Source organism: Spinacia oleracea, chromosome 1, assembly GCF_020520425.1.
Source record: "Spinacia oleracea cultivar Varoflay chromosome 1, BTI_SOV_V1, whole genome shotgun sequence".
Taxonomy (NCBI): domain Eukaryota; kingdom Viridiplantae; phylum Streptophyta; class Magnoliopsida; order Caryophyllales; family Amaranthaceae; genus Spinacia; species Spinacia oleracea.
Genome location: NC_079487.1, coordinates 126,815,192 through 126,839,907, shown reverse-complemented (window position 1 = coordinate 126,839,907; position 24,716 = coordinate 126,815,192). Strand labels below are relative to the sequence as shown.

The following is a 24,716-nucleotide window of genomic DNA, read 5'->3' as shown; positions in this document are numbered from 1 at the left end:
AGCTCTACGAGTCAACCATTACAGATTTACAGCAAACAACTACTAATGGTGTGGCTTGCAAGTTGCAAGTGGGTAACCATGACAGTTTGTCCAACTTGGTATGACCTAACTTCTAAATATAACGTGATACAGAGTATTTACTTCAGAAATTCTGTCACTAAATATTTAATTAATTGAGAAATTGTCACTAATTATTTAATACTTCGTACTTGTAGAGTATGATGCAAGGTCAAATTATTTTCATGTTTAGAGAAGTATTTCCCACGTGGGGAAATTACTTCTTTACCACACTATGTTACGAAGAACCTTCGTATTTGATTGGACGATAGGTTATCTTGTACTTCTTTCTTTTTTAAATTACACATTTTTTTAAGGGAAATTACACAATTATTTAGCACGTTTGTCAATGCACAATTTTAAACATTAATATCTCTAATTGTGGCTAAAAACATATTATAAAATTTGATCTTTAAAAAATATTTACTGAGATGAATCTAATAAGATCTCACACGACTATATTCTTTAAGTATAAAACACAAAAGAAAGTCATAAGTGTTCGTGTAAATAGTATCTAAAATTCAATTGTGTCATAGAAATAAGAACAAAGGAAGTAATTTTTTTTAAGATATTTTTACTGTTGAACTACAAGTAATTTACTTTCTCAACAAATCTCAATCTTTCACAAAAGGGTTTCTCAATAGTTGTGATAATGAAACTAATAATCATGATTTCTAACCATTTATTTCAAAGAAAAGAAAACCGGTTAATACTCGATATGCAACTAATATTTTTACATTTTGAACACATTTTCAATTGCTGTCAAGTTGAAATACACACTAATTGTTACGAGTACTTTTGTGGAAGCTCTGAAGTTAACACCAAGATAATTTCTTCTATTACTCCGTATATGATAAAAGATTAAAGGTATTTTAAAGAATTCAAACTACCCATCTATTACTATATACTAAAAGAGACACCAGGAATGACACGTGTCAATTCCTGGTGTAAAATTTTCCCGCCTAAAAATGTTTTCCTAAAATATATATTTTATTTTATTTTATTTTATTCTCTACCATTTTATAAACTTTCTATGTATGGAAAAAATATTAGATTATAATTTACGGTTTTTTCATGAAATGCCCCTGAGGTTTTAAAAAACGCACCAAATACCCTCGCCTGTTTCGATTCACATAATATACCCCTATTTATCCGTACTGTTCATGACATGCCCCTGTTAGCTAACGCCGTTAGTCTGCCGTTAGTGGTGTTTTACTTATTTGCCCTTAATTTTGGTTTAGCGCCATTGACTTCCTTCACTTTCACAGAAAGACCAAAAAAAAAAAAAAAACCGTTCACATTTTTCTCTTTCTCTCTCCTCTCCCCTGTTCTTCTTCAAGCTCTAATCCTACTCAAACCCTAGAAATTCTGGGTAGATCTTCAATATTTTTGTGAATTTTGCTGCGCACCTTAAAGGCGAGTTCGTGGGTTGTGATTTTGCTTCAATCGCGACAAAAAAGGGAGAAACTTGAGGCGATTTCCAGTTGAGTTAGTGTTGAAGAGGAAACGGGAATTTAAAGTTGGTTAGTCTACTTCCAGGTAATAATCTCTTCTCCTCTGTTTAATTTTGCTGGTAAACTTGTTTTTTTTCACGAAATCGATTAGGGTTAGGGTTTGTGAAATTGTCAGTTTTTTTTTTAAAATTGCGCAACTTTCTTGTTGGTTATTGGTCAATTGTGGTTGTTGGAATGAAAATTGATGTTAGTTTCATTATTTTTTCCCTTTAGGATGAGTGCTATTTGGTTGTTACTACGTTATGGGTCACATAGTTTTGATATTAGAGTGGGAGACATGGAAAAATATCGTTTGTTGAAGTTGTTTCTTGATATCTTTGAGGAATCAGTTAAGCAAGATGTTTTTTTGCCTAGTACCTTTAGCTTGTATGTTGAGGGTCCTTGTGGTAAGGTTGAATTGAATGATGATAAGACTTTAAGGCTTCTGTGGGGATGGAATTGGGGTAAAGACACTGCTGAAATTTGGGTTGAGGGAACAGATAAACCAGGATTGGTGTTTAGGAATGCTGTTGCAACAATTGAGAATCATAGAAAGGAAAAAGAGAGACAACTTAAGGAGAGACAAGAGGAACTGTTGAGGGCTCAAAGAGAGGAGGAAGAGGCAATGAGGAAACAACAGGAAAGGGAGGACATTTTGAGGGAAATACAGGAACAAATGGAGTACACTGTGGCTATGGAGGTCCCTGTTGTTGATTGTGAGGACATGAAGGTTGAGTATGTGAGAGTCATTAGCAAAGATGATGCTGATGAGGTGTTTCCAGGTTGCTCTCAACCAAAACAAACACAAGAATCCCCAAAGAAACAACCCACCCCACCCAAACACACAAATCATGTTGCTTCTAAGTCAAAAGGCAAGGATAAGCCTGCTTCTAAGAAACTAACCCCCAAAAGGAGGGCATCAGCTAAACAACCCACCCCACAGAAACAACCCACCCCACCTAAACAACCCACCAAACAACCTACACCACCACCCCCACCACCCCCACCACAGAAAGAACCCACCCAACCAAAACAACAACAACACACACCACCACCAGAACATCCCACCTCTCCACCACAACAACAACAACACACACCACCACCAGAACATCCCACCTCTCCACCACAACATCACACCCCTCCACCACCACCACAAAATCCCACTCCACCACAGAACAACCAAACTGATGAGCCTAACAATCAAGCACCACCTGATCAAGCTCAGCCAGTGAAAAAGAAGGGGGGCAGAGCTAGACCTGAGGGGTTTAGGGTTAACAAAGTCACTGCTAAGAAGGCTGGAACTTGGGTTTCCAAGGGAAAGGGAAAAGGGAGAAAGGGTACAGGAAGGTCTAAGACACCAGGGGTTTTTGCTGATGTTGGTGAGATATGTTCAGAAGAGGAGAGTGAGGATTCTGATTATGAGGAATCAGATTCTGAACAAGAGGATGTTCTGAATGATTGGATTGATTCTGATGTTGATGATGAGGTGATTCCTGATGATATTCCTGATTTGGGGTTTGAGGATTGTCTAAATGGTTCCTCAAAGATGGATAAGGCCTATAAAAATGGCAAAATATGGACTGATCAACCATATGGGTCCATTCAGTTAGAACCCTGGTTGATCTTTCATGATAAGGCCACATTTCTTGAAGTGTTGAGAAGTTACTGCATACAGGAGGGGTTTGGGCTTAGTGTTGAGAGGGCTGATAATAGGAGGTACACAGCAGTGTGTGCAGTGGAGTCATGTGACTGGAGGATACATGCCAGTAGGTTGTTTGACAATGTTAGCTGGGCCATTAAGGTGATCAGTGGGTCCCACAGAACTTGTGGGAGGCTTGAGGAGAATCCAGTAGTGACCTCTGAGTGGTTGTGTAAGCATATGTTGGGGGAAATAGAGGCAAATCCAGAGATTCCAGTGGAGACATTGAGGAGGTATGCACAGGAGAAGTTTCAGTTGAGGGTGAAAAAGAGGCTATTGTACAAGGTCAGGAGTATGGCAAAGGGAAAGCTGCATGGTGGTTGGGCTGAAGCATATGAGCTGTTGCCTAGATATGCTGAGATGATTAAGCAAACAAACCCAGGGAGTCATGCACTTATAACATGGGGGGCCAGTAGTGGGGATGTGAACCCAAAATTCAGAGCTTGCTTCTTCTCATTTGCTGCACAAGTCAGGGGGTTTCTAAGGGGTTGTAGGCCCATAATTGGAATAGATGGGGCTCATTTAAGTGGTTTCTACAAGGGCATTCTACTGACAGCAGTTGGCATAGATGGGAATAATGAAATTTTTGTTCTTGCCTATGGGATAGTAGACACTGAGAGTTGTGACAGTTGGACCTACTTCATGAGATGTTTGAGGCAAATGTTTGAGCAGGAGGGTTGCAACAGAGATGATTGGACCTTCATCAGTGATAGGATGAAGGTATGTGTACTGATCTGATATTTACTCTTTTCTGATCTTTACTTTTTCTTATGTTTATGTTTCTATATTAATGAACCTGTTTTTGTTGTTTGCTGATGTGTAGGGTGTTGAGTTGGCAGTTAGAGAAACTTTTCCTAGAGCAACTAGGAGAGTTTGCTGCCAACACCTATACATGAATTGTAAGAACAATGGCTTCAGTGGATCTGCATTCCACAAGCTATTTTGGATAGCTGCTAATGCATACAATGAGTATGTGTTTGGTAAGGCCATGGAAAAGATCAGTGAGTACAATGCAAATGCCACTGCATACTTGAACAGCTGCATTGAGCAGTGGTCTAGGCATAAGTTTGACTCTACTGTTTGTTGTGATCACAACACAACAAACTTTGTGGAGTCATTCAATGCATGCACAAAGCCCTTCAGAGACATGCCTGTCTTCTCATTATTGGAAGGTATAACTCTTCTAATCATATTCATGCATAATATTACCCCTGAACTTGTTGTTTGTTGTTTAATCATATTCATGCATAATATACCCCTGAACTTGTTGTTTGTTGGTTAATGTCTGGTGTACAGCAATCAGAAGTTGGTGTATGCAGAGGGTGGGGGCTAGATTTGACAAGGCAGTTGACATGGAGGAAGGTCAGCTCACTGCATATGCATTGAAAGAGTTAGAGGAGAGGACAGCTGAGTCCAGGTTATGTTATGCCACAGCATGTGGAGGGGGTGAATTTGAGGTTAGGGATGGACATGTCAACTTCCCAATTAGGCTTGCAACAAGAAGTTGTGCCTGTGGGAAGTGGCAGATCTGTGGAATCCCCTGCAAGCATGCACTGAGGGTCATATATGACCAAAGGATGAACCCCCATGATTTCATATCCCCATGGTTCAAGGCTGCTGCATACAAGCTAACCTATGCAGAACATATTCATCCTATGGCAGATCCATCTCAATGGCCTGACTTTGGCCTTCCTTCCATTCAGCCTCCAACCATCAAAAGACCATCTGGCAGACCTGCTAAGAAGAGAAAGAGAGGGGCAAATGAACCAAAGAAAGGGAAGAGGAACACAAATGTGAAATGTGGAAAGTGTAGAGAGTTTGGTCACAACTCAAGAACATGCAAGAGTGGAGGAACAAGTGCCACTGGACCAAGTACTTCAAAGAGTGGTGCAGCAGGAGCAAGTACATCAAATGGGGGACCAAACACAAGGAAGAGGTCAAAGGCAGCTGCATAGTCACCTCAGTTGGCTATATTTTGTGAATTGTAGTGCACAAAGCTAAACTAACTTAGTCAAATCAGTTTAGTCAGAATCAGTTTAGTTAGAATCAGTTTTTGGAAACAGTTGTGCAGAGATCATTTTTTGGAAACAGTGAAATGCTTAGAACACCTCTTTTTGTGCAGTTCAGTGGTGTTTGTCCACTTAAAGTTCAGTTTATGTAAAGCTTATTTGCTTGAACAAGTATTTATGGAACAAAGTCTCTTTATTTCATGAAATTTGTTACAACTTTACTTCATTGCTATCCAAATCAGAAATGCAAACATTAATACACCAATTTTTATTGCAAAATTGATTTGCTGTTTCTGTTGTTTGATCTTCTTCTTCAATAGCTTCAACTCTTCATGCATTCCCCTGCTCTGTTCTTGCATTCCCCAGCTTTGTTCTTGCATTCCCCTGTTTTCATCATCTCTGTTTCCCTTGCTCTGAACTTCATCACTTGTGTGCTCAAGAAAACCTTTGCACCATTTGAAATTATCACAAGGATCACACTTGTAGTAAAGCTTTTGCGGATTTTTTTCCGTTTCCGAGCTCCTAATTGCAAATCTTCTCCCGCAATAGCAATTTTTATTAGGAACTCTAATGTATGCTAAATTTGGGATGGAAGAAGATTCGATTTTTGAATGAGAGCTCATGGCTAATTTGGAGAGGGGAAAGTATGCAAGTGAGGTGAACACTAGTAGCATTTATATGCAGCAAGAACATAACGGCTATATTTTGCTTCCTAGGTTTAAAAACTAGCCGTTAAATTCAAATTCCTGCAATTTGGGTATCTAGTGCAACTTAATTTTAAAATAGGTGTATATTATGCATTAAGTTTATAAAAAGGGGTATACTGTGAATTATAAACACGACTTAACGGAGGACTAACGGAAGGTCAGTTAAGGGGTATTTGGTGCAAACTTGGAAAAAAATAGGGGTATATTATGTGAATCGAAACAGGCGAGGGTATTTGGTGCGTTTTTTAAAACCTCAGGGGCATTTCATGAAAAAACCGTATAATTTATGGCAATAATAGATACCACGTAATAATAATTTTGCTAAATACTTTTTTTATAACATTTTAGTCAAATCGGTACATTAATAATGGAAATTATATTCACTCGATATGTTGGTCAAAGTAGCATATTACACATATATAATATGCATATTAGATAATATAAATATAAATGAGTATGTTTAATTTTTTTTTTTTTTTTTTATAATTATGCAGTAGTTTGGCTATATTTAGTTAAATATTTTGTAAAAAAATTTATCATAATCTAAATATCTAATCTAGTGAACGAATAAACATATCCCTAATAATATTTCGTATAAAAATTATGGGATAATCAATTCTGCTTTTAAGTTAAAATTATTTATTTATTGAAAGATACGGAGTACTTGTAGAGTTGTATCCCATTGGTTAATTGATCTCTTTTCCACTTCTCTTTCACCAACACATAAGCCAATAAAATAAAACTACGTCGTTCCAAAACCGTCATTCCCACTTCTCCAACAACCCAACAATTCTCTCTCCTCCCCAAACAATACGCACCACAAAAATGGGAGTCGCCGTGAACTCCGCCGCCGACGACGCCGCAGTATCTCTCCTCAACCGCCACACTCCCGGCGGAGAAGCCCCAAAAAGCATCCCAAAAGATTCCTTTCACTTTGCTTACATAATATACTTCACACTAGGAGCTGGGTTCCTACTCCCATGGAATGCCTTCATCACAGCCGTTGATTACTTTGGCTACCTTTACCCTGATGAGAGCGTTGACCGCATCTTCGCCGTTGCTTACATGCTTACTGGACTTTTCTCTCTCCTCGTGATCATCTTCTCTCGTCGGAAATCCGATGCTATTGTGCGGATCAATACGGGCTTGGGCCTCTTCGTGGTGGCCCTACTTGTTGTACCTCTCATGGATTTGTTCTACATTAAGGGCCAAAGTGGACTTTATGATGGATTTTATGTTACTGTTGGAGCTTTGGGCCTATCGGGCCTAGCTGACGCGTTGGTTCAAGGTGGACTTATTGGGTCCGCCGGTGAGTTGCCGGCGAGGTATATGCAGGCTGTTGTTGCTGGCACTGCTGCTTCAGGTTTGGATTTAATTTCTCTAAAAATTTCATCTTTTTTCTTTTACCTTTTTTGGGTGCTTAGTTTATACTTCCCCCATCTTTTAATACTCGCAACGTTTGATAGTTTCACGCATGCCGATGCACAATTTTGACCATTTATATCTTAAATTCTCTTTATGCAAAAATTATAAAAAGTTGATATTTTGAAAATACACATTGAGACGAATCTAACAAGATCCCACGTGACTATGTTTTATCTTATATAAAAAACACTACGAATAGTCAAAGTAGATTATATGAATAGTGGCAAAAGTCCAAACGTTGCGAGTATTAAAAGACGGAGGAAGTATTATTTTTGTTAAAATTTTCTTGTGTGTTTTGATGTTTTGGGATGATTTAGGAAATGGGTTGTTGTGTGTTTGCTGATTTTGCTATTTGCTTAGAACTGGGAACTTGGAGTTGGATTGAATGTGATTGAGTTATGGTGTTTGAGGGGATGATATTGGAAATGGATCTAAGTCTGTAGTATTAATTGAAATTCCTTTTCTGGGATAGATTTCATGTGGATTTTCGGCTATATTGATGACCCTTTTTTTTTTTTTTTTTTTTTTGTTTATATTTTTTTCGGAACTTCATTGTTGAATTAAGTGTAAAACTCGTTGCTGATTTAGTGTAGGGTTGAATTCCAGGAATTTGATTCGATTTATGCTGTCATGTATTTGGAAGGTTTACTTGGAAGATGCGGAATTAGGGTTGAAAAAGGCTGGTGCTATATTTTGTTACTATGTGCAATGCTCTCTGTCTAGGAATTTAGATGATTTTGTTAAAACGAGCACTGGTTTCGGTAGCGTGAAGCACCAAAGATCACTTGAAAATTGAAATGGTGGTGATAGCTAGATATTGCTTTATTTGGTCACTAACATATTAGTGACTTAACATAAGGCCCAAGACGTGTGATGGACTGATGAGCATGATGATATCATGTCTTGATAGTGAAAATATAGTTTTGTTTGTATAAATTTTTGCCTTGGCTCAGTAGCCTGCCAGGATTGAAGTTAAAAAGGTCTGAAGGCGAGATTAGTTGAAGGCATTTGTTTGTGCATTTGATATGTAAGAAGTGAGCTAAAATGGATTAATCATGAGTGATTTGTTGGATTTTTAACTTAGAAGGAACATAAGGGGAGGCACAGGTGCATAGCTGACAAGTTATATTGATGGATTCATGCTTATAAGTGATTAATTAGGAAGGCTGAGCTTGAAATTATTTAACACCGCTAAGACTTGGGATCAAAACCCGTCTACATTATTATCCCGTCTACATTATCTTTCCCCTGTTGCTCATTTTAGTTTAATGTGTCATGTGTGCTCCCTTTGTGGAATGATTGCTGAACTAAGATACATTTGCTTATTAACTGCAGGGGTCCTGGTTTCTTTTCTTAGAATCTTTACAAAAGCAGTATATCCCCAAGATATTGATGGTTTGAGGAACAGTGCAATCTTATATTTTATCTTCGGGATTGTACTTATGATTATATGTGTCGTCTTTTACAATGTGGCACATCGACTTCCTGTGATCAAGTACTACAATGAGCTCATATTACAGGCTGTAAAAGAGGCAAATGAGGCGAATGAGGAGAAGGGTTCTTTATCTGGCCCCGTTTGGGAAATAATGGGAAGAATAAAGTGGCATGGGATTGGCATTGTGGTCATATATATTGTGACTCTATCCATATTTCCAGGTTTCATTACGGAAGACGTCCACTCAGCACCACTTGGGGATTGGTACCCAATTCTCCTCATCGCTGGCTACAATGTTTTTGATTTAGTGGGCAAGTGTTTGACTTCCATTTATCTCCTTGAAAATGAAAATGTTGCCATTGGTGCATGTTTTGCTCGGTTGCTGTTTTATCCTCTCTTTTTGGGATGCTTGCATGGTCCTCAATTTTTCAGAACTGAGATTCCTGTGACAGTGCTGACTTGTCTGTTGGGGCTGACAAATGGCTATCTTACTAGTGTTTTAATGATCTTGGCTCCCAAAACTGTCCAACTTCAACACTCAGAAACAGCAGGGATTTTGGTTGTGCTGTTCTTAGTAGTTGGCTTGGCTACTGGTTCTATCGTGTCTTGGTTTTGGGTCATCTAATTGCTTATCATATTATTACCTGATACATACTGTTTGACCTGCTGGTATGTCACTATGCCTCAACTTAAATTTCATTATTTGGAGATCACCATCAACCCGTGTGTAGTTGGAAAGGGAAGGGGCAGATCTCTAACTTATTTCATGTCTGATCTCATCATAATAGGTGAGTCAGGGATGTATTGTTCAAATTGTAAATCCTTGTAAGATACGTTTCTTTCATTCCTAAAAGTGTAATTTTCAGATATTTCTCACAAAGTTCTTCAACATTTTATGAAAATCTTTCCCTTTTTATCTGCGTGCCTGTGTGGTTAGTATATGATTCAGTGAATTTAGAATCTCTACCTATTTCTTGTTATGAGTTGATTTAAGTGGCCAAAATGGCTATGAAGTATTGAAGTGGCCTGCTCCATAAGAGATAATGGTAAGTCAAAGAAGGCACGGTCTCTCTCCACTGCTTTGGTGATGCCGAGAAGGTGATCCTGACAGTGTCACCTTAGGTGCGTGTTTTGCTTAATTGCTTTATATGTTCTAGAGAAAGCAAGAGCCATCCTAAAAGTTTCAGAACTAAGCTGAGATTTCTGTGATGGTGCTGACTTGTCTGTTGGTGCTGAGATGAAGGCCATTATACTCCAGTCTTAATGCTCTCGGTTCTTGAAACTGTCTAACTTCAACATCCAGAGACTGCAGGTAATTTTATTATATTTTGGTTAATTGTTGCTTTGCCTGCTGTTTAAAGAGTTAAACAGTGTCTTGGTTTTGGATTGTCTGATCTGATAGCAATTTGTTCTTGTTTCCATTCTGGATAATTTGATGACATGTCTCAGATAAAAAAACTTCATTGACCTTCATTATAATCTGATTATTAAGATTGAAGTATGGAACGAGCTTGAATCTCCCTTCCTCCTCCCCATTCTTAGCGGAATACATCTTTATTCTAGTTGGAGTTAGAACCTTTGCTATGTTGCGCCTAACATGAGAGGAAAGGCCTCCAATAATTAGTTGACTGTATTGTGCTGCGTGCCTTTCCTCTCACTGACTGTATTGTGCTTACAACTTTCATTTATTTTTTGCATTAGCGCTACCTTTCCCTCCTTGTAACATGAGAGGAAAGGCCTCCCATAATTTGTTGAGGAATTCATAAACTATGCTTAGTTGAGGAATTCATCCCATCTACAACATGGTTTTGACTTTCTTATAATAAATCCCTCCAATAATTTTGTCTCCTCAAAAAAGTGTAAGGTATTTATCTACCTCACTTCAGTCTTACGTTTGTCATTCTGTAATTCTTTTTAATCTAGATTATATAAAAAATGGAAACATTAACCTAAACTAAGCATTAATTACAGCTATTCACACATGATTTTGTCATGCATTCCTAAAATTACTTTCAATTTAGGAAATGCATTAAATGCTTATTTACAACTTAAAAGCTGCATATATCATTACCCTTTAAAAAACCCATTTCCTATTTCCAAATCTAAAAGTGGATCATTTTGTTTCCCTCTCTCATCATTCTTGATGCTGCAAGTCTCCCTTAGCTTGCTATGAAAAAACTGGTTGAGATATATGAACATATTTCTTTTAAATAAGAATTAGACATTACCAATGTGCCTGTTCTTGCAAATACAAACCGAGATTATATTTTCCAAGAATTCTAACTATAAGTAAGATAGTTGCATTAATTCCACTTCTCTAATAATTTCTCTAATTAGGTTTTATGTCATCAAACACAGCCCTGCCTCTTTGTTTGACAGGTTCGCAATTTAACAGCTTCAGCCTGACCTGCAATCATTCCCATTTCCCATGTGGAATATCTATTTGCATGTATGTCTCTTTCGGTGTCCCTGTTTCATCCTTAAGGATTTTAACCAAAGCCATATGCGCACAACATTCCCACGTCTTGAGGAATAGTTGCCACTCTATCTGTATTTCCAGGATTCATTATTGAAGCTATACACTCTGAGTTCCTTGAAAATTGGTTTGGCATTATTTGAAAAAAAAATGAAGTCCTTATCACCAGCTTCAACGTATGTGATTTAGTCGGCAAGTTTTTAACTTCTGTATATCTCCTACAGAACGTTGCTATTGCTATATGTTTTTGGTATGTTGCTGTTTTATCCTCTGTACTTGGGAATTTGGGATGCTTACACGGTCCTCAAATCTTTCAAAGTGAGATTCCTAGTCGCTGATCGACTTGTCTGCTACCGCGAATGGCTAAGCTTCCAAATTAATCAAGCTTTGGCATGCAGAAACATTAGGGATTTTGATTACTCTGTTCTTAACCGTTGGCTTTGGCTGTTTGGCTGTTTGGCTGTTGGCTCCACTGTGTCTTGGTTTTGGGTCATCTGAGTGATCTGACAGAAAGCAATCAGGTTGTGCATCTGTCAGGTAGCAACCTGACACAGAGTGACAATTCGTTTTCAAACTTTTTATCTTTTTTTGTTGGAGAGGAGCCACAAGGACAATGATGTAGACGAGATTCGTTTTCAGAGTACCATCCCAAGATTTTAACCAACTAAGCTAGTTGAATTCCACCGTCATAAAACAGATTTCCTGTGTATCTTACACACATTTGTGCTCACAACTAACAACTAACAATAATGGAAGCCAAAGAAGATGCCTCAGTCTCTCTCCATCATACAGACAGCAACGATGTAGTAACCAAAGAAATAAACATCCCAAATGACTCCTACAACTTGGCATACACAATATACTTCATATTAGGAACAGGTTTCCTACTCCCTTGGAACGTCTTCATCACAGCCGTAGACTACTTCAACTACCTCTACCCTGATCGCAGTGTTGATCGAATCTTTGCCGTTGTTTACCAGTCTGTGTCTCTTCTCTGTCTCCTTCTAATCATCTTCGGCTTCCGCAAGTTCCGTGCCTATGTTCGTATTAACGTTGGCTTTGGCCTCTACTTGGTGGCCCTCGTTGTGGTGCCTCTCATGGATTTGTTCTACAATAAGGGACGAAGTGGGCTCCACGATGGGTTTTATGTGACTGTTGGGGTTGTTGGCCTCTCCGGCGTAGCGAATGTGCTTGTCCAAGGTGGGGTTATTGGGTCTGTTGCTGAGTTGCCGAGGCGATACATGCAGGCTGTTGTTTCTGGGACTTCTGCATCAGGTAATGTATTATGCTTTCAGTTTCCAAATGTTGTGTGATACAGAATTTAGGATTGCTTATCTTCCACAATTATTTTTACTTTTTTTGTGGTTGTCAATTTAATTGGGAACCTTTCTTTAATTATGCACCACAAAGACTTTCTGTAGTAGGGCCTAATAACTATTTAAAATCAATCTAAAACTATTTTGTTCATCCTTTAGAGTAAAATTATGGGGATATTTAACTTTTCTGGTAAAAGATATTTCTCCCAACTAATGGAGGCTTGTCTTACACGGGATGGAAATAACGCAAAAAAAAAAAAGAAAAAAACTATACTTAACTCGAGGTGTACTTGAGAACAAGATGGAGATACTCGAACAAAATAACAAATGATCTATTATATGGAGTAACTTTTTTGGTTCTTCTTTCGTGTTATGGTTAACGTGTTATATGTTTACTGTAGGTGTCCTTGTTTCGTTCATGAGAATATTTACCAAAGCAGTATTTCCACAAGACATCCATGGATTAAGAAACAGCGCCATTCTTTACTTCATCGTCGCAATTTTATTCATGACCCTTTGTTTTTGCTTATACAATGTGGTAAGGCAACTTCCTGTTGTAAAACACCACAACAAGCTTCGAAATGAGCAGAAGCTCAACCAGGAAGAATTTTCTTCATATACCTCAATTTGGAATGTCATACAGACAATCAAGTGGTATGGTTTTGGGATCACCCTCATATATATTGTCACTCTATCGATTTTTCCAGGCTCGGTTACTGAAGATGTACATTCTGCAGTTCTTAAGGATTGGTACGCGATTCTGTTAATCACTTGTTATAATGTGTTCGATTTAATTGGCAAGTCTTTGACTGCTGTCTATCTACTAGACAACACCAACATTGCCCTGGGTGCATGTTTTGCGAGATTCTTGTTTTATCCCCTGTACTTGGGTTGCTTACACGGTCCTCAAATTTTCCGAACTGAGATTCCTGTGGCGAGCTTGACATCATTGTTGGGGATTACCACTGGTTACTTTGCGAGTGTACTCATGATTTTGGCTCCAAAAACGGTACAACTTCAATGTTCAGAAACAGCTGGGATTTTGATGGTGTTGTTCTTGACTCTTGGTTTGGTTATTGGTTCAAGTTTATCTTGGTTTTGGGTTCTTTGATCCAAGAAGTGCAACATTCGAAAGGTATGTCTCAAGCTATTGTATTTGTTCTGGATATGAGTATAGTATAATGCTCTTAAATTGTAAAGAGACTAGCCAAAAACTTGTCTTCTAATTATGTGATTGTCCTTGCACTTTTTATCTGCTTTGTGTGTGAAATTTTAGGACAAAGTATGTATGGCTGATTGTTGGCTTGGCATGGCTGTCGCATCAATTGTGTCTTGGTTTATGGCAGCCTCGTCCTGAATTTGGTATAAACAGCTTTAAATTTAATGTTATATATGCCTGGTTTTGTTATTAGGAAATTAATCAGGATGTAATGAATTATTTTTAAAATTCTGTGGGATAAGAATGTTTCTGACAAAGGAGTGACAAGTCAATTTCCTGTTTTTTCTTGTTGTCGTAGAGAAAGTCACAAGGGCAATGATGTAGACAAGATTCTATCTCAGGTCTTTTTTGACGATTTTAACTACTCCCTCCGTCCCACATTCGTTACACTTATATTTGTTAGTGAGACGAGAGAGATAATATAATAATTGTGGGACCAATACTAATTTGGAAGTGTAACATATAATATAGGATGGATGAAAACAGAAAGTGTAATGAGTAATGTAGGACGGAGGAATAAATAAGCTGGTTGACAATCTTGACATCCACACGAGTCCTTTTCCAAAACTCTTGCCTTTTATTGATCACTGTTCCACTTTCATTGATCACAAAACACACATTTCCTGTAAAATATCTTACACACATTTGTGACTCACAAACTTACAGTAATGGAAGCCAAAGAAGATGCCTCAATATCTCTCCTTCATCAAACCACAAACATCCCAAATGACTCCTTCAACTTAGCATACATAATATACTTCATACTAGGAACAGGTTTCCTTCTCCCTTGGAATGCCTTCATCACGGCTGTAGACTACTTCAACTACCTCTACCCTGATCGTAGCGTTAATCGAATATTTGCAGTTGTTTTCCAGTCTGTATCACTTATCTGTCTACTCCTCATCGTCTTCGTTTTCCGCAAGTTCCATGCCTATGTTCGTATCAACATCGGTTTAGGGCTCTATTTGGTTGCCCTCCTTGTAGTGCCTCTCATGGATTGGTTCTACATTAAGGGACGAAGTGGGGTCTATGAAGGGTTTTATGTGACTGTTGTGGTTGTGGGTCTTTCCGGCGTAGCGAATGCGCTTGTCCAAGGCGGGGTTATTGGGTCTGCTGCTGAGTTGCCGGAGCGATACATGCAGGCTGTTGTTTCTGGCACTTCTGCCTCAGGTAATCTTTGATGCCTTTCAGTTTTCAACTGTTGTGTGATGAATTGTGGATTAGGTATCTTTTTTCTAGTGGGTTATCAATTTAATTGGGAACCATTCCTTTATTTTGTAATTGTGCTCATATATAAATTCTAGTAGGTCCTAAAAAGTTGTTAGGAGGAATATATCTTTTTCCAGGAAAGCCAAGTATTTCATTTTTTAGGATTTTTTTTATATATATCACCTTTTAAGTTTCAGTTTTTTGTATTTACCATATTATAAAATGTAATTTCATATTTACCACCTTAATTTTATGAAACGCTTTGTATTCAACTATTTTTGACGGTTTTAGCCAACTTTTCGTCTATGTGGATCCCACTTAACCAACTTCTTTAATTTCCCTGCTCTTCGTTAGATTTCTAACTAAATAAATTAGTTAAGTGAGGCCCACATGTATAAAAGTTGAATGTAATCCTCTGAAAGGTGGTTAAGGCTCGGTGAATGAATTACAAAACGTTTCCCAAGGAAATAAGCTGGTTAAGGCTCCGTTCTATTGGACTTATTTTGACAAAATTATATTATCTGAATTTATCTTAACTTAACCGAACTTATCTGAACTTATTTTATTTGAAAAAATTTATTTTGTCTGAGATAAACTTACTTGTATGTGAAAATGTCTGAAAAAAACTTATTTTTTCTAAATTTAACTGAACTTATTTTTTCTAAACTTAACTGAACTTATTTTTTCTAAACTTAACTGAACTTAAAACAAGTAGAACAAAACATAGCCTAAGTGGGCCCACATGGACAAAAGTGAATAAAAACGTTTAAGGTAGTAAATATGAAATTACATTTGAACGATCTGCATACCAGTCCTTACCATGTATCCGTATGGTTTTATTGTGTGTAGGTGTCCTTGTTTCGTTGATGAGGATCTTTACCAAAGCAGTATACCCACAAGACATCCATGGCTTAAGAAACAGCGCCATCCTTTACTTCAGCGTTGCAATTTTATTCATGTTCATTTGTTTTGCCTTATACAACGTGGTAAGTCGACTTCCTGTTGTCAAACACCACAACAAGCTTCGAAACGAGCATAGCCTCAACCAGGAAGAAGTTTCCTCATATTCCTCAATTTGGAACATCATACAAACAATCAAATGGTACGGTCTTGGGGTCACCCTCATCTACATTGTCACTCTATCGATTTTCCCAGGTTCCGTTACTGAAGATGTACATTCCACAGTTCTTAAGGATTGGTATGCGATTCTGTTAATCACTTGTTACGATGTGTTTGATTTAATTGGCAAGTCTTTGACTGCTGTCTATTTACTAGACAACACCAATATTGCCTTGGGTGCTTGTTTCGCCAGATTGTTGTTTTATCCACTGTACTTGGGATGTTTACATGGTCCTCAGTTTCTCCGAACTGAGATTCCTGTTACGAGTTTGACATCGTTGTTGGGGCTTACAACTGGTTACTTTGCGAGCGTGCTCATGATCTTGGCTCCGAAAATGGTACAGATTCAGCATTCAGAAACAGCTGGGATTTTGATTGTGGTGTTCTTGATTCTTGGCTTGGCTATCGGTTCTGTTTTGTCTTGGTTTTGGATTCTTTGATCCAAGGATTCATTCCAACATTCAAAAGGTATGTCTCAACATGAATATTAAATTACACTTGTATAGTTGTATTGTACTTCGTATTACATAACCAAGTTTTAATATGAAACAGTTGACAGTTACAAATTACATTACATCAATTGCTGATAAGTATTGAAATAATCTCTATAATATGAACTTCGCAAAAAAGATGGAAGTTCATACACTAAGATTAGCTCTCAAAAACCCGAGCTAATCTCTTAAAACATAAAATTTACAATGACCTAGTATGGTATGTTTATATCTACAAACAAGAAGATAAAAATTCAAAAGAATTCAAGAATATGCACATTTAAGTTTACCACACATGAATAAAATTTTCGTGTGGTAAAGCACGAGGGATGGAGCGACTTGAGCTTCTATCCGAGAACTCGTGTAAAATACCGATGAGCGAGCTAGTTTTCTTGCTAGCCCTTGTAGTTCCATCGGCGAGAAGGGAGTATAAAGCTCCCATTAGAGAAGTGTTCGTTACTAAAACCTCGACCACTTCTCTCCCACAATTTGTACACAATGTAAGCAAGAACGACACACAATGCTCCCTTCCGAGCCTACAAGACTCGGAATAAGGCGAGCATAAGATCCTTACGACAACATCTACGGCCTTAACATGCCGAATTTCCCTAGCCCCATTGGGAGTTTCAGCTAAAGATGTGAGCACTGCCAAGAAATCAACAACAAGATCTTCCCTAGTTGAAGAAGTTTCTAAGAGGGTTACAAGAAGAGGGACAAGTTTAGCCTCTAACACCTTATAATGGTTATTTGGGAGAATTAGGAGACTAAAGATGGAGACTAGGGCATTTTTCTTCCCTTGATCATCCCCATCCCGGATCAATTCCACTAACGAAGGGATTGCATCCGGGTTGTTTCCAATCAATCCTCGGTGTTCTTCCACCGAGGATAGATAAAACAAGGTGGCGGCAGCATGTTGTCTTGCCGCCATCTTGATCCCGTTTTTAAGCACTCTAACAACCAAAGTCAACCCTCCATTGTTAACAATGACGGGCTTGATTTCGGGGTGTTTTGAGAGATTCAACAACGCGGCCATGGAATTCTCTTGGGTAGTTGAATCTTTGGATAAAAGAAGATTCAATAAGTATGAGATTGCCCCGGATTCCATGAAACATGCCCTGTTGAATACACTCCTTTTAGTAAGTAGCTTAATTTCATAGGCTGCTTTACTTTTCTCTATCATTGTTCCCATTGCTAGCTTAAGTGACAAAAAATCAGCCACCATTTTTGTAGCTTCTTCGGCGGCTAATATCACCGCCGCGCCGTTAGTGTTACTCATTTTGTGTTCTCCCTTGTTTTTGGGAATGGGATAGGTAACCCCATTCTCAAAACAATATTGCTTGATGATCTCCCTGAGAGCTAAGTTAGGAACCAAATCTAAGTTTTGGACCATTTGACCCGTTTTTGGACAAACCGGGTTGCCCTCTTTGAACCACTTTACAATGTTGACCCTTTCATATGTTTGACCCGTTGAGATTGTAACCGGATCCACCATGATCTCTAGTGAAATCGGGCATGTGATATCATCCGGGTTCAAACAACCGATATTGTAGTAACATTTCTTGCTCTCAACTCTTCTAACATCACCATCAATGTGATCAAATAGCACACAACGGCAATACACCATAAGACCTAACAACCTAGCAGCCGGCCCTGAACCAAACCCGACTTCCTCCTCGAGGAACTTGACTTGATTGTTACAGTCCACCCACTTCTTGATACTCAAGTAGTCCATGACCCACCTGAGCTCACTCGGGTCGGGTATGACCCGACTCTCAAACCGGTACAAAGCCGATTTAACCAGATTTGAAGCCCAAACATCCTCCCTTTGGGCCTCAAAGTGGGCCTCGTTAACTTTCCGGATTAAAAACAACCCCAACTCCCTCACTTCGTCATCACAAGCACCAACAACATCCAAGGGGAGATCATTCAAAGAAGCACCTACTTCTTCGAAAATAGCCCGAAAGTGACGACCCACCGAGTTCGACTTCATGAGCATCCACACACGCGCGTCCTGGCGCGTGCAGTCTTGCATTAGAAAGTTTAGCTTCTGAAGCGCCACGTGGAGGTCTAACAAAGGTGAAATAACTGATTTACCCACCTTATAAGACCCCCACGCGCCAACCTCACTTACCCCTTGTAAGAAAAGATTAAGAAGTTGGATTAGGCGAAGTGCATTCTTGGCATTTCTCTTGTTAGAGGTGAAAACAAAGTTAGGAGGCTTAAAGTTGGAGATTCTTTTGGACAGAGAAAGTAAAGAGTTGACGAGGGTAGTTTGGGAAACTGATTCACAAGGCTTTACTGCCGGAAAACACAATGTCCGGCGAGTCAACTCATCGGAGTTATATAACATTTGAATAATATGGTGACTTTTTAAATATATTTTTTGGATCGGAATTTGGATTTTTAGTGGTGTGTTTGGACGTGTTTGGATGGAATGAAAAAGACATTTGGTGAATTTATAGTCTCCTAGGAGGTTGAGTTATTGGAGACACGTGTTAGTATGTAATTGGTTGATGAGGCTTCAAGGAGAGTGCAGGGCAAAGTTACTTGAGTCGTGCATGGTGATGGGGCTTACGAGTTATGACCTTAACATGAAGCCGACAAATTCGGGGGAGTTTGCTACAGGTTGTATGGTTGATAGGTTAATACTCCATAAATACTTTGTCTTTCTTCAAATCTAAGAAACGAAGTTACTCCTTATTATATTCTCCCCCCTCAATATGACTACAAATCTATCCAGATACGTTACTTTGTGCATAGTTACGTAGTATACGTACTCGTACTAGCTACGGAGTATAAGTCTATAAGACTATAATCAGAGTTGGCAATTCCCACTTTTAAGTGTAAATTGACTTGACTATAGAATTGCGAGGAGATTTTTTGGTCTTGAACACGAATTAGTTAAGGACTTGAAAATGACATAATAAACAAGGTTTGATCGGACTTAATTGTACGTCAGTTGTTCGTGAATGTATTAGCTCGTTGACAACTCTAATAATACGCTTTTAATTAATGTATAACGAGCTTCGGAAATTTCTTGAATAACAAGAGTGGCAACAAAATTATGGAGTGCACGGCGTGTACAGGTTGGAGCAACATGATATATAATATATTGGTATGTAAGTACAATACGTAGTATTATTATTGTGATAATTTAAGTAAGGTTGGCTTATATTTGACTTCGTGAGAGCGCAGAAAATGGAAAGAACGTGTGATGTTTCTTGTAGTTCCAGATCGAGAGCGTTTCAATTAAGTTTGTACGGAGTTTTCCATTCAATTTGAAAGCATGCTTGGTTATTAACTTGAAGGCAGGTTTAAATGTACTTTGACTAATTGATTGCATTAACGGGTTCAAATACCTGATTTCAAATACCTGGTTGTATTGGTTGTTTGTGTAAAACTTTAATCTGTTTGTTAAATACTCCAGTACGTAAGTACATTGTTAGCAGTTATTTGTTTCAGTTATAAAATAAGCAAAAAGTAAAAAGCTCTTCCAAAAAGATATTCATATGAGCTTTTTTATTTAAAGAGCTAACAAAACATTCAAACAGCTTCTAACCAATTCAAGTTAACCATGCTTCATAATTTGTTAGATTTTTCAATTCCCATAAGTGTTTTCATAATATCAATTCACTTTTTTTTCACTAATTAAAGATATTAATGGTAAAAAACGTGCATCGAAAATCAGTAACAAATTCATGATTTTAGGATGAATGGGCCAAAACAAGGAAAATATGAGGTTTATATGTAAAAGGAAACTTTTTATTTATATGTAAAACAAAGAAAATATGAGGTTTATATGTAAAAGATTTTTTTTTTGTTTTACCACCTAAAAATCACAAACTTTTATTTTACCACCTAAAAAATAATATTTTACCACTTTTTAACGAATAAGTTAACGACACCGTTCGGGGATCCCACAAATTAAGCTTTCCCTTAATTCTGTATCCAATTTATGCATCTTCTTTTTTACTCCTCCTTCTCCTTCTCATTCGATTTTCACCTTCTTCTTTACTCCTCTTCAATCTCACCACCCATTTTTGCACCTAAAATCTCCAAATTAATCAAATTACAAACCTATATATATTCTGTGGTTAAAATAGCAAATTACAAACCTTCGGTTAAAATAGCATATTAATTACAAACTTATATATACGATCATTATTAAGCCCACTTCAACGTAACATAGCATATTAATTTGTAATGGTGCAAAAATAGGTGCAAAAGTGGGCTTAATAACGATTCGGTTAAATTTGTTTTTAAAAGGTGATAAAACAAATTTATATATTTATTTTTAGATGGTAAAATAAAAGTTTGAGATTTGTAGGTGATAAGACACAAAATTTAATTTTTTTTTTTGTTGGTAGCAAAACACAACAAAACCTATATAAAATTAGTTTTAGATAAATATTGGTCGATCAGGCCAAGTTTGGTTAGACCGACCTAATTTTCAAATTCGAAGTTTTTCTCAGTCACAAACTATTGGTTGTAATTCAAGGTCTTCACTTAACTACTGTGGTTTTGGCTCCAGTCGGGCTTTTGGTTAAGACCCAAGACTCTTTATGGGGCATTTGGTTCGCACACTGGTATGGAGTTGGAATCAGGAATGATATCTATGCAATATGGGTTTGGAACTTGATTCTTAATACCATGTGTTTGGTTCAGTTTAGGGATGAGTGTTTTCCTTGTATTTAACACCTAGAGTAAAGGTATGAGTCATACCCGCCTCCTCCCTTAAGTTTCTAAATCCATATCTTGGGAGTTTAATGTATGGGTTTGAAACTCTTAAATTTTTCAAACAAACACATGGTATGGGCTTAGACCATTCTAAACCCATACCTCATACCTAAAATCCGCGAACCAAACACCTCCTTATTTAGTGGATTATCCTGTATTCCTTTCCAATAATGAGGATTATACGTGTAATTAAGAATATATTCAATTATCCATGGCCATATTGGTTGTGGTCCTGTCATCCTGTGGACTAACGGTCTAACGCCCGAGGGTCCATAAACATGGAAGGCCCAAAATTGAATATCTCATTGAAGCTGGTTGTATTTACATGTTTAAGGCACATTTGTGAGAAGATACTGATTCAGTCTGTTTTTGTATTTCGCATGCAAGTCCAAAAATGTTGGCCCACAAAGCCCCTTTCGGCCTTATATATTGTACCTCTATATTTTAGGCAAACAAAAATGTGGACCTAATTAATCACTAACCACTCAACACTAAGGTCATTAACGTTCTCTCATTGGATATTTGGATGTCTCCAATTCTGCAAATTACTCCCTCCGTCATTGGATACTTGTACCACTTTCTTTATAAAGTTATCTCGAAATACTTGCACCGTTTCTATAAATGACATATTTTTTATAATTTTATACGAAGTATTGCTTCTCTCTCTTAACTAAGGTCCCACTTGCATCTCTAACATCTAAAAAATATTAAAAAAAACACCCTCACCCTCTACTACCCTCAAAAATTTGACACATTTTCCACTAACTATATTTTAAAAAAACCTAATATCAACCAACACCTAATTAAATAACAAGTCAATTAAATTGTCTTAAACTATATTCCGGTCAAACCAGTGCGATTATTTCGGGACGGACATTTATCTCCCCTCATCAAACGTCAAATTTATCCTACAACAAAAAAAAAAAGAGAGATTTAAGGTGTGTTTGGATAATAGGATAGAAGGGGAAAAGGAGATAGGGAACAAGAAGGGTGAGCTCTATTTCTCCTCCAAATCTCTTCGGTTTTGGAGAGATGGTGTTTACAAAAGATGGAGGGGAAATGAATACCTTTCTCTCCCTCACCTTCCTTCCCCAAACCTTTTATGCAGACATGGGAGCTTGTATCTCTTCTTTTCCATATCCTCCGATCCCTTTTCCTATCAATTTTCTCTTATCCAAACAAAGTGTTAATAAAAAAAAATACGCGTTCTGTTTTTTAAATGCATCACATGGAGCAGTACACTTGTCAATGCATCATTTGACCATTAAATATCTACTCCCTTCGTCCCTTAGTACTCGACCTGTTTTGACCGGACACGCTTGCCAATGCACAACTTTGACCACTAATTTTTTTACCTACATATTATAAAAAATTAATAAAATTATTAATATTTTGAAAATATATATTAAGATGAAGTCAACAATATATTATATACTACCATTTGTTTTCATATACTATAAATAAAATATGGTCAAAGTGAATTATGTGAATAGTGCAAAAAGTTAAACTAAGTTGAGTATTAAGGGACAGAGGGAGTATAATTTTCTCTTCGTAAAAATTATATAAAAAAATTGATATTTTAAAAATATTTGTTGTGACTTGTGACTAATCCAACAACATTTTACATAGTAAATTTGGTATTTATATATCGGTAAACAACTCAAGTCAAACTTAACATATACTTTTTTTGAGGGAAAACTTAACATATATTTCGTAAATTGTATCAAAGTTAAAGTGATAAAAAAGGAGAGAGAGAACGTTTTGGATCAGAAGAAAAGTAGGTCAAAGCAGTCTGGAACTCTTCATGATGGTCTTCGGTTCTTCTCCCTCTTTGATAGTCTGATCCATCCTATGTCCACAAAAAAAAAAAAGATAGTTGATCCATGCAATTGCCTTGATTTCAATTTCGAAATGTTGCGTTCTTGGCTAAGCTTGGATGGCGCTTACCGACTGAACCAAACGCTTTATGGGCTCGTGTATTGCGGGCTAAATACTGTAAAGGCAGATGTGATGTAGATATGTTCGAGCCCAAGGTCGGAATGTCGAATGTTTGGAGTGGTATCACAGGAAACGCAAGAGTATTGTGTGAAGGTATGCGGACTGCAGTAGGGAATGGAGCTACAACTCTTTTCTGGGATCATAAATGGGCCTCCCCTTCTGCCCTGTATGACCTTACTACTCATCCTGTTCCAACTGAACTATTGGGGGCCACTGTAGGGGAAATGTGGGAGGAAGGAACTGGTTGGAAGTGGCAGACTTTCGCTCCATATTTGAATGAAGATGCATTGAAACTAATTCAATCCCACGAACTGAAGAGTAATGAAGAAGTAGGAGACCTGATATATTGGCAAAATGGACCCAAAGGCAAGTACACCATAAAGTCTGCTTTGCAAATTATAAGAAGGGAGAGCAATGAATTTGAGGATGAGATATGGAAACTGGTCTGGAAAGCTCCCACCCAGCAAAGAACAAGAGCTTTTCTTTGGCTAGCTTGTCACCACAGGATACTTGGGAATGCCAACAGATATATAAGGCACCTTTCAGATGACCCTAGATGCTTTATCTGTAAATGAAGAAGAGGAATCAACGCTACATATACTTCGCAATTGCCCCGCAGCAAGAAGCGTTTGGCGTAAAATAGGTAAGCAAGCGGGTTTACCTTCATTCTTTCAAGGGGAATTGAAAGCCTGGATTATGTCTAATCTAAAATTTATAGATGATTCTGAAAATGAGAGTTGGTCTATCCTGTTTTGCACGGCCTTATGGTGGATTTGGAGATGGAGAAATTGTTACGTTTTTTGGCGTAGCAATGATATACCAGTGGATGTGGGTGGCTTCTTAAAAGTACGAGGGGAGGAAACCAAACGTAGCCTCTTAAATTTAGAGGACTGTCATTCGACTGCACCACATAGGAGAATTGAGAGGTATATTTCGTGGCAAGCTCCACCATTTGGGTGGTATGCGATGAACACAGATGGGGCAGCTAAGGGATGCCCAGGCCCTGCTGGTGGAGGTGCTATCATCCGCAATCAACACGGGTCCTTCATTTCAGCATTTGCAGGCTACTTTGGTCATTGTAATTCATTCAAAGCAGAGATTACAGCTCTAGTGAGTGGGCTTGATCTAGCTCGTGACCTTCAGATACGCAATTTGGTTATACAAGTTGATAATTTGGCTTGTGTACAAGCTCTAACAAGCAAGGAATCAGGAAGTGGAGAGTGTGCACACCTAATCAATTACTGCAAGAGAGTTATTAACAAGGATGATTGGGTAACACGCATCGTCCATATCTATCGAGAGGGTAATCGGGCCGCAGACTGGCTT

The 24,716-nt window shown here is 37.9% G+C and overlaps 5 protein-coding genes across 6 annotated transcripts; 4 read left to right on the top strand and 1 right to left on the bottom strand.

The window, feature by feature from the left end:
- The first annotated feature begins 95 nt into the window (after window positions 1–95).
- On the top strand, window positions 96–5,479 carry LOC130459556 (uncharacterized). 2 transcript variants are annotated; one of them, XM_056827005.1, is made up of 4 exons: window positions 96–1,596; window positions 1,785–3,969; window positions 4,073–4,421; window positions 4,546–5,479. In XM_056827005.1, the coding sequence occupies exons 2-4, from the start codon at window positions 1,786–1,788 to the stop codon at window positions 5,202–5,204; spliced, it is 3,192 nt and encodes a 1,063-aa protein (XP_056682983.1). In that variant the 5' UTR covers window positions 96–1,596; window position 1,785; the 3' UTR covers window positions 5,205–5,479. The 2 variants fall into 2 exon arrangements, with proteins under 2 accessions (XP_056682983.1, XP_056682981.1); XM_056827003.1 differs by lacking the exon at window positions 96–1,596 and having other exon boundaries at window positions 1,648–3,969.
- A 1,189-nt stretch (window positions 5,480–6,668) lies between these two features.
- LOC110781157 (equilibrative nucleotide transporter 1) lies at window positions 6,669–9,745 on the top strand. Its single transcript, XM_056827016.1, has 2 exons — window positions 6,669–7,328; window positions 8,726–9,745. Exons 1-2 carry the CDS (start codon window positions 6,791–6,793, stop codon window positions 9,448–9,450), a joined length of 1,263 nt encoding a protein of 420 aa, XP_056682994.1. The 5' UTR covers window positions 6,669–6,790; the 3' UTR covers window positions 9,451–9,745.
- Window positions 9,746–11,785: 2,040 nt separating this feature from the next.
- On the top strand, window positions 11,786–13,728 carry LOC110782935 (equilibrative nucleotide transporter 1). Its single transcript, XM_021987211.2, has 2 exons — window positions 11,786–12,576; window positions 13,019–13,728. The coding sequence occupies exons 1-2, from the start codon at window positions 12,051–12,053 to the stop codon at window positions 13,726–13,728; spliced, it is 1,236 nt and encodes a 411-aa protein (XP_021842903.1). The 5' UTR covers window positions 11,786–12,050.
- A 767-nt stretch (window positions 13,729–14,495) lies between these two features.
- LOC110782936 (equilibrative nucleotide transporter 1) lies at window positions 14,496–16,738 on the top strand. Its single transcript, XM_021987212.2, has 2 exons — window positions 14,496–15,006; window positions 15,895–16,738. Exons 1-2 carry the CDS (start codon window positions 14,505–14,507, stop codon window positions 16,602–16,604), a joined length of 1,212 nt encoding a protein of 403 aa, XP_021842904.2. The 5' UTR covers window positions 14,496–14,504; the 3' UTR covers window positions 16,605–16,738.
- Window positions 16,739–16,935: 197 nt separating this feature from the next.
- On the bottom strand, window positions 16,936–19,005 carry LOC110782934 (U-box domain-containing protein 19-like). Its single transcript, XM_056827012.1, has one exon. It carries the CDS (start codon window positions 19,003–19,005, stop codon window positions 16,942–16,944), a length of 2,064 nt encoding a protein of 687 aa, XP_056682990.1. The 3' UTR covers window positions 16,936–16,941.
- Window positions 19,006–24,716: the final 5,711 nt, after the last annotated feature.

Coding starts and splice junctions, on each gene's coding strand:
- LOC130459556 (XM_056827003.1), top strand. CDS start 1,756: ATGTTAGTTTCATTATTTTTTCCCTTTAGGATGAGTGCTATTTGGTTG. Junction 3,970..4,072: donor TCATCAGTGATAGGATGAAG/GTATGTGTACTG, acceptor GCTGATGTGTAG/GGTGTTGAGTTGGCAGTTAG. Junction 4,422..4,545: donor TGTCTTCTCATTATTGGAAG/GTATAACTCTTC, acceptor TCTGGTGTACAG/CAATCAGAAGTTGGTGTATG.
- LOC110781157 (XM_056827016.1), top strand. CDS start 6,791: ATGGGAGTCGCCGTGAACTCCGCCGCCGACGACGCCGCAGTATCTCTC. Junction 7,329..8,725: donor TGCTGGCACTGCTGCTTCAG/GTTTGGATTTAA, acceptor TATTAACTGCAG/GGGTCCTGGTTTCTTTTCTT.
- LOC110782935 (XM_021987211.2), top strand. CDS start 12,051: ATGGAAGCCAAAGAAGATGCCTCAGTCTCTCTCCATCATACAGACAGC. Junction 12,577..13,018: donor TTCTGGGACTTCTGCATCAG/GTAATGTATTAT, acceptor TGTTTACTGTAG/GTGTCCTTGTTTCGTTCATG.
- LOC110782936 (XM_021987212.2), top strand. CDS start 14,505: ATGGAAGCCAAAGAAGATGCCTCAATATCTCTCCTTCATCAAACCACA. Junction 15,007..15,894: donor TTCTGGCACTTCTGCCTCAG/GTAATCTTTGAT, acceptor TATTGTGTGTAG/GTGTCCTTGTTTCGTTGATG.
- LOC110782934 (XM_056827012.1), bottom strand. CDS start 19,005: ATGTTATATAACTCCGATGAGTTGACTCGCCGGACATTGTGTTTTCCG.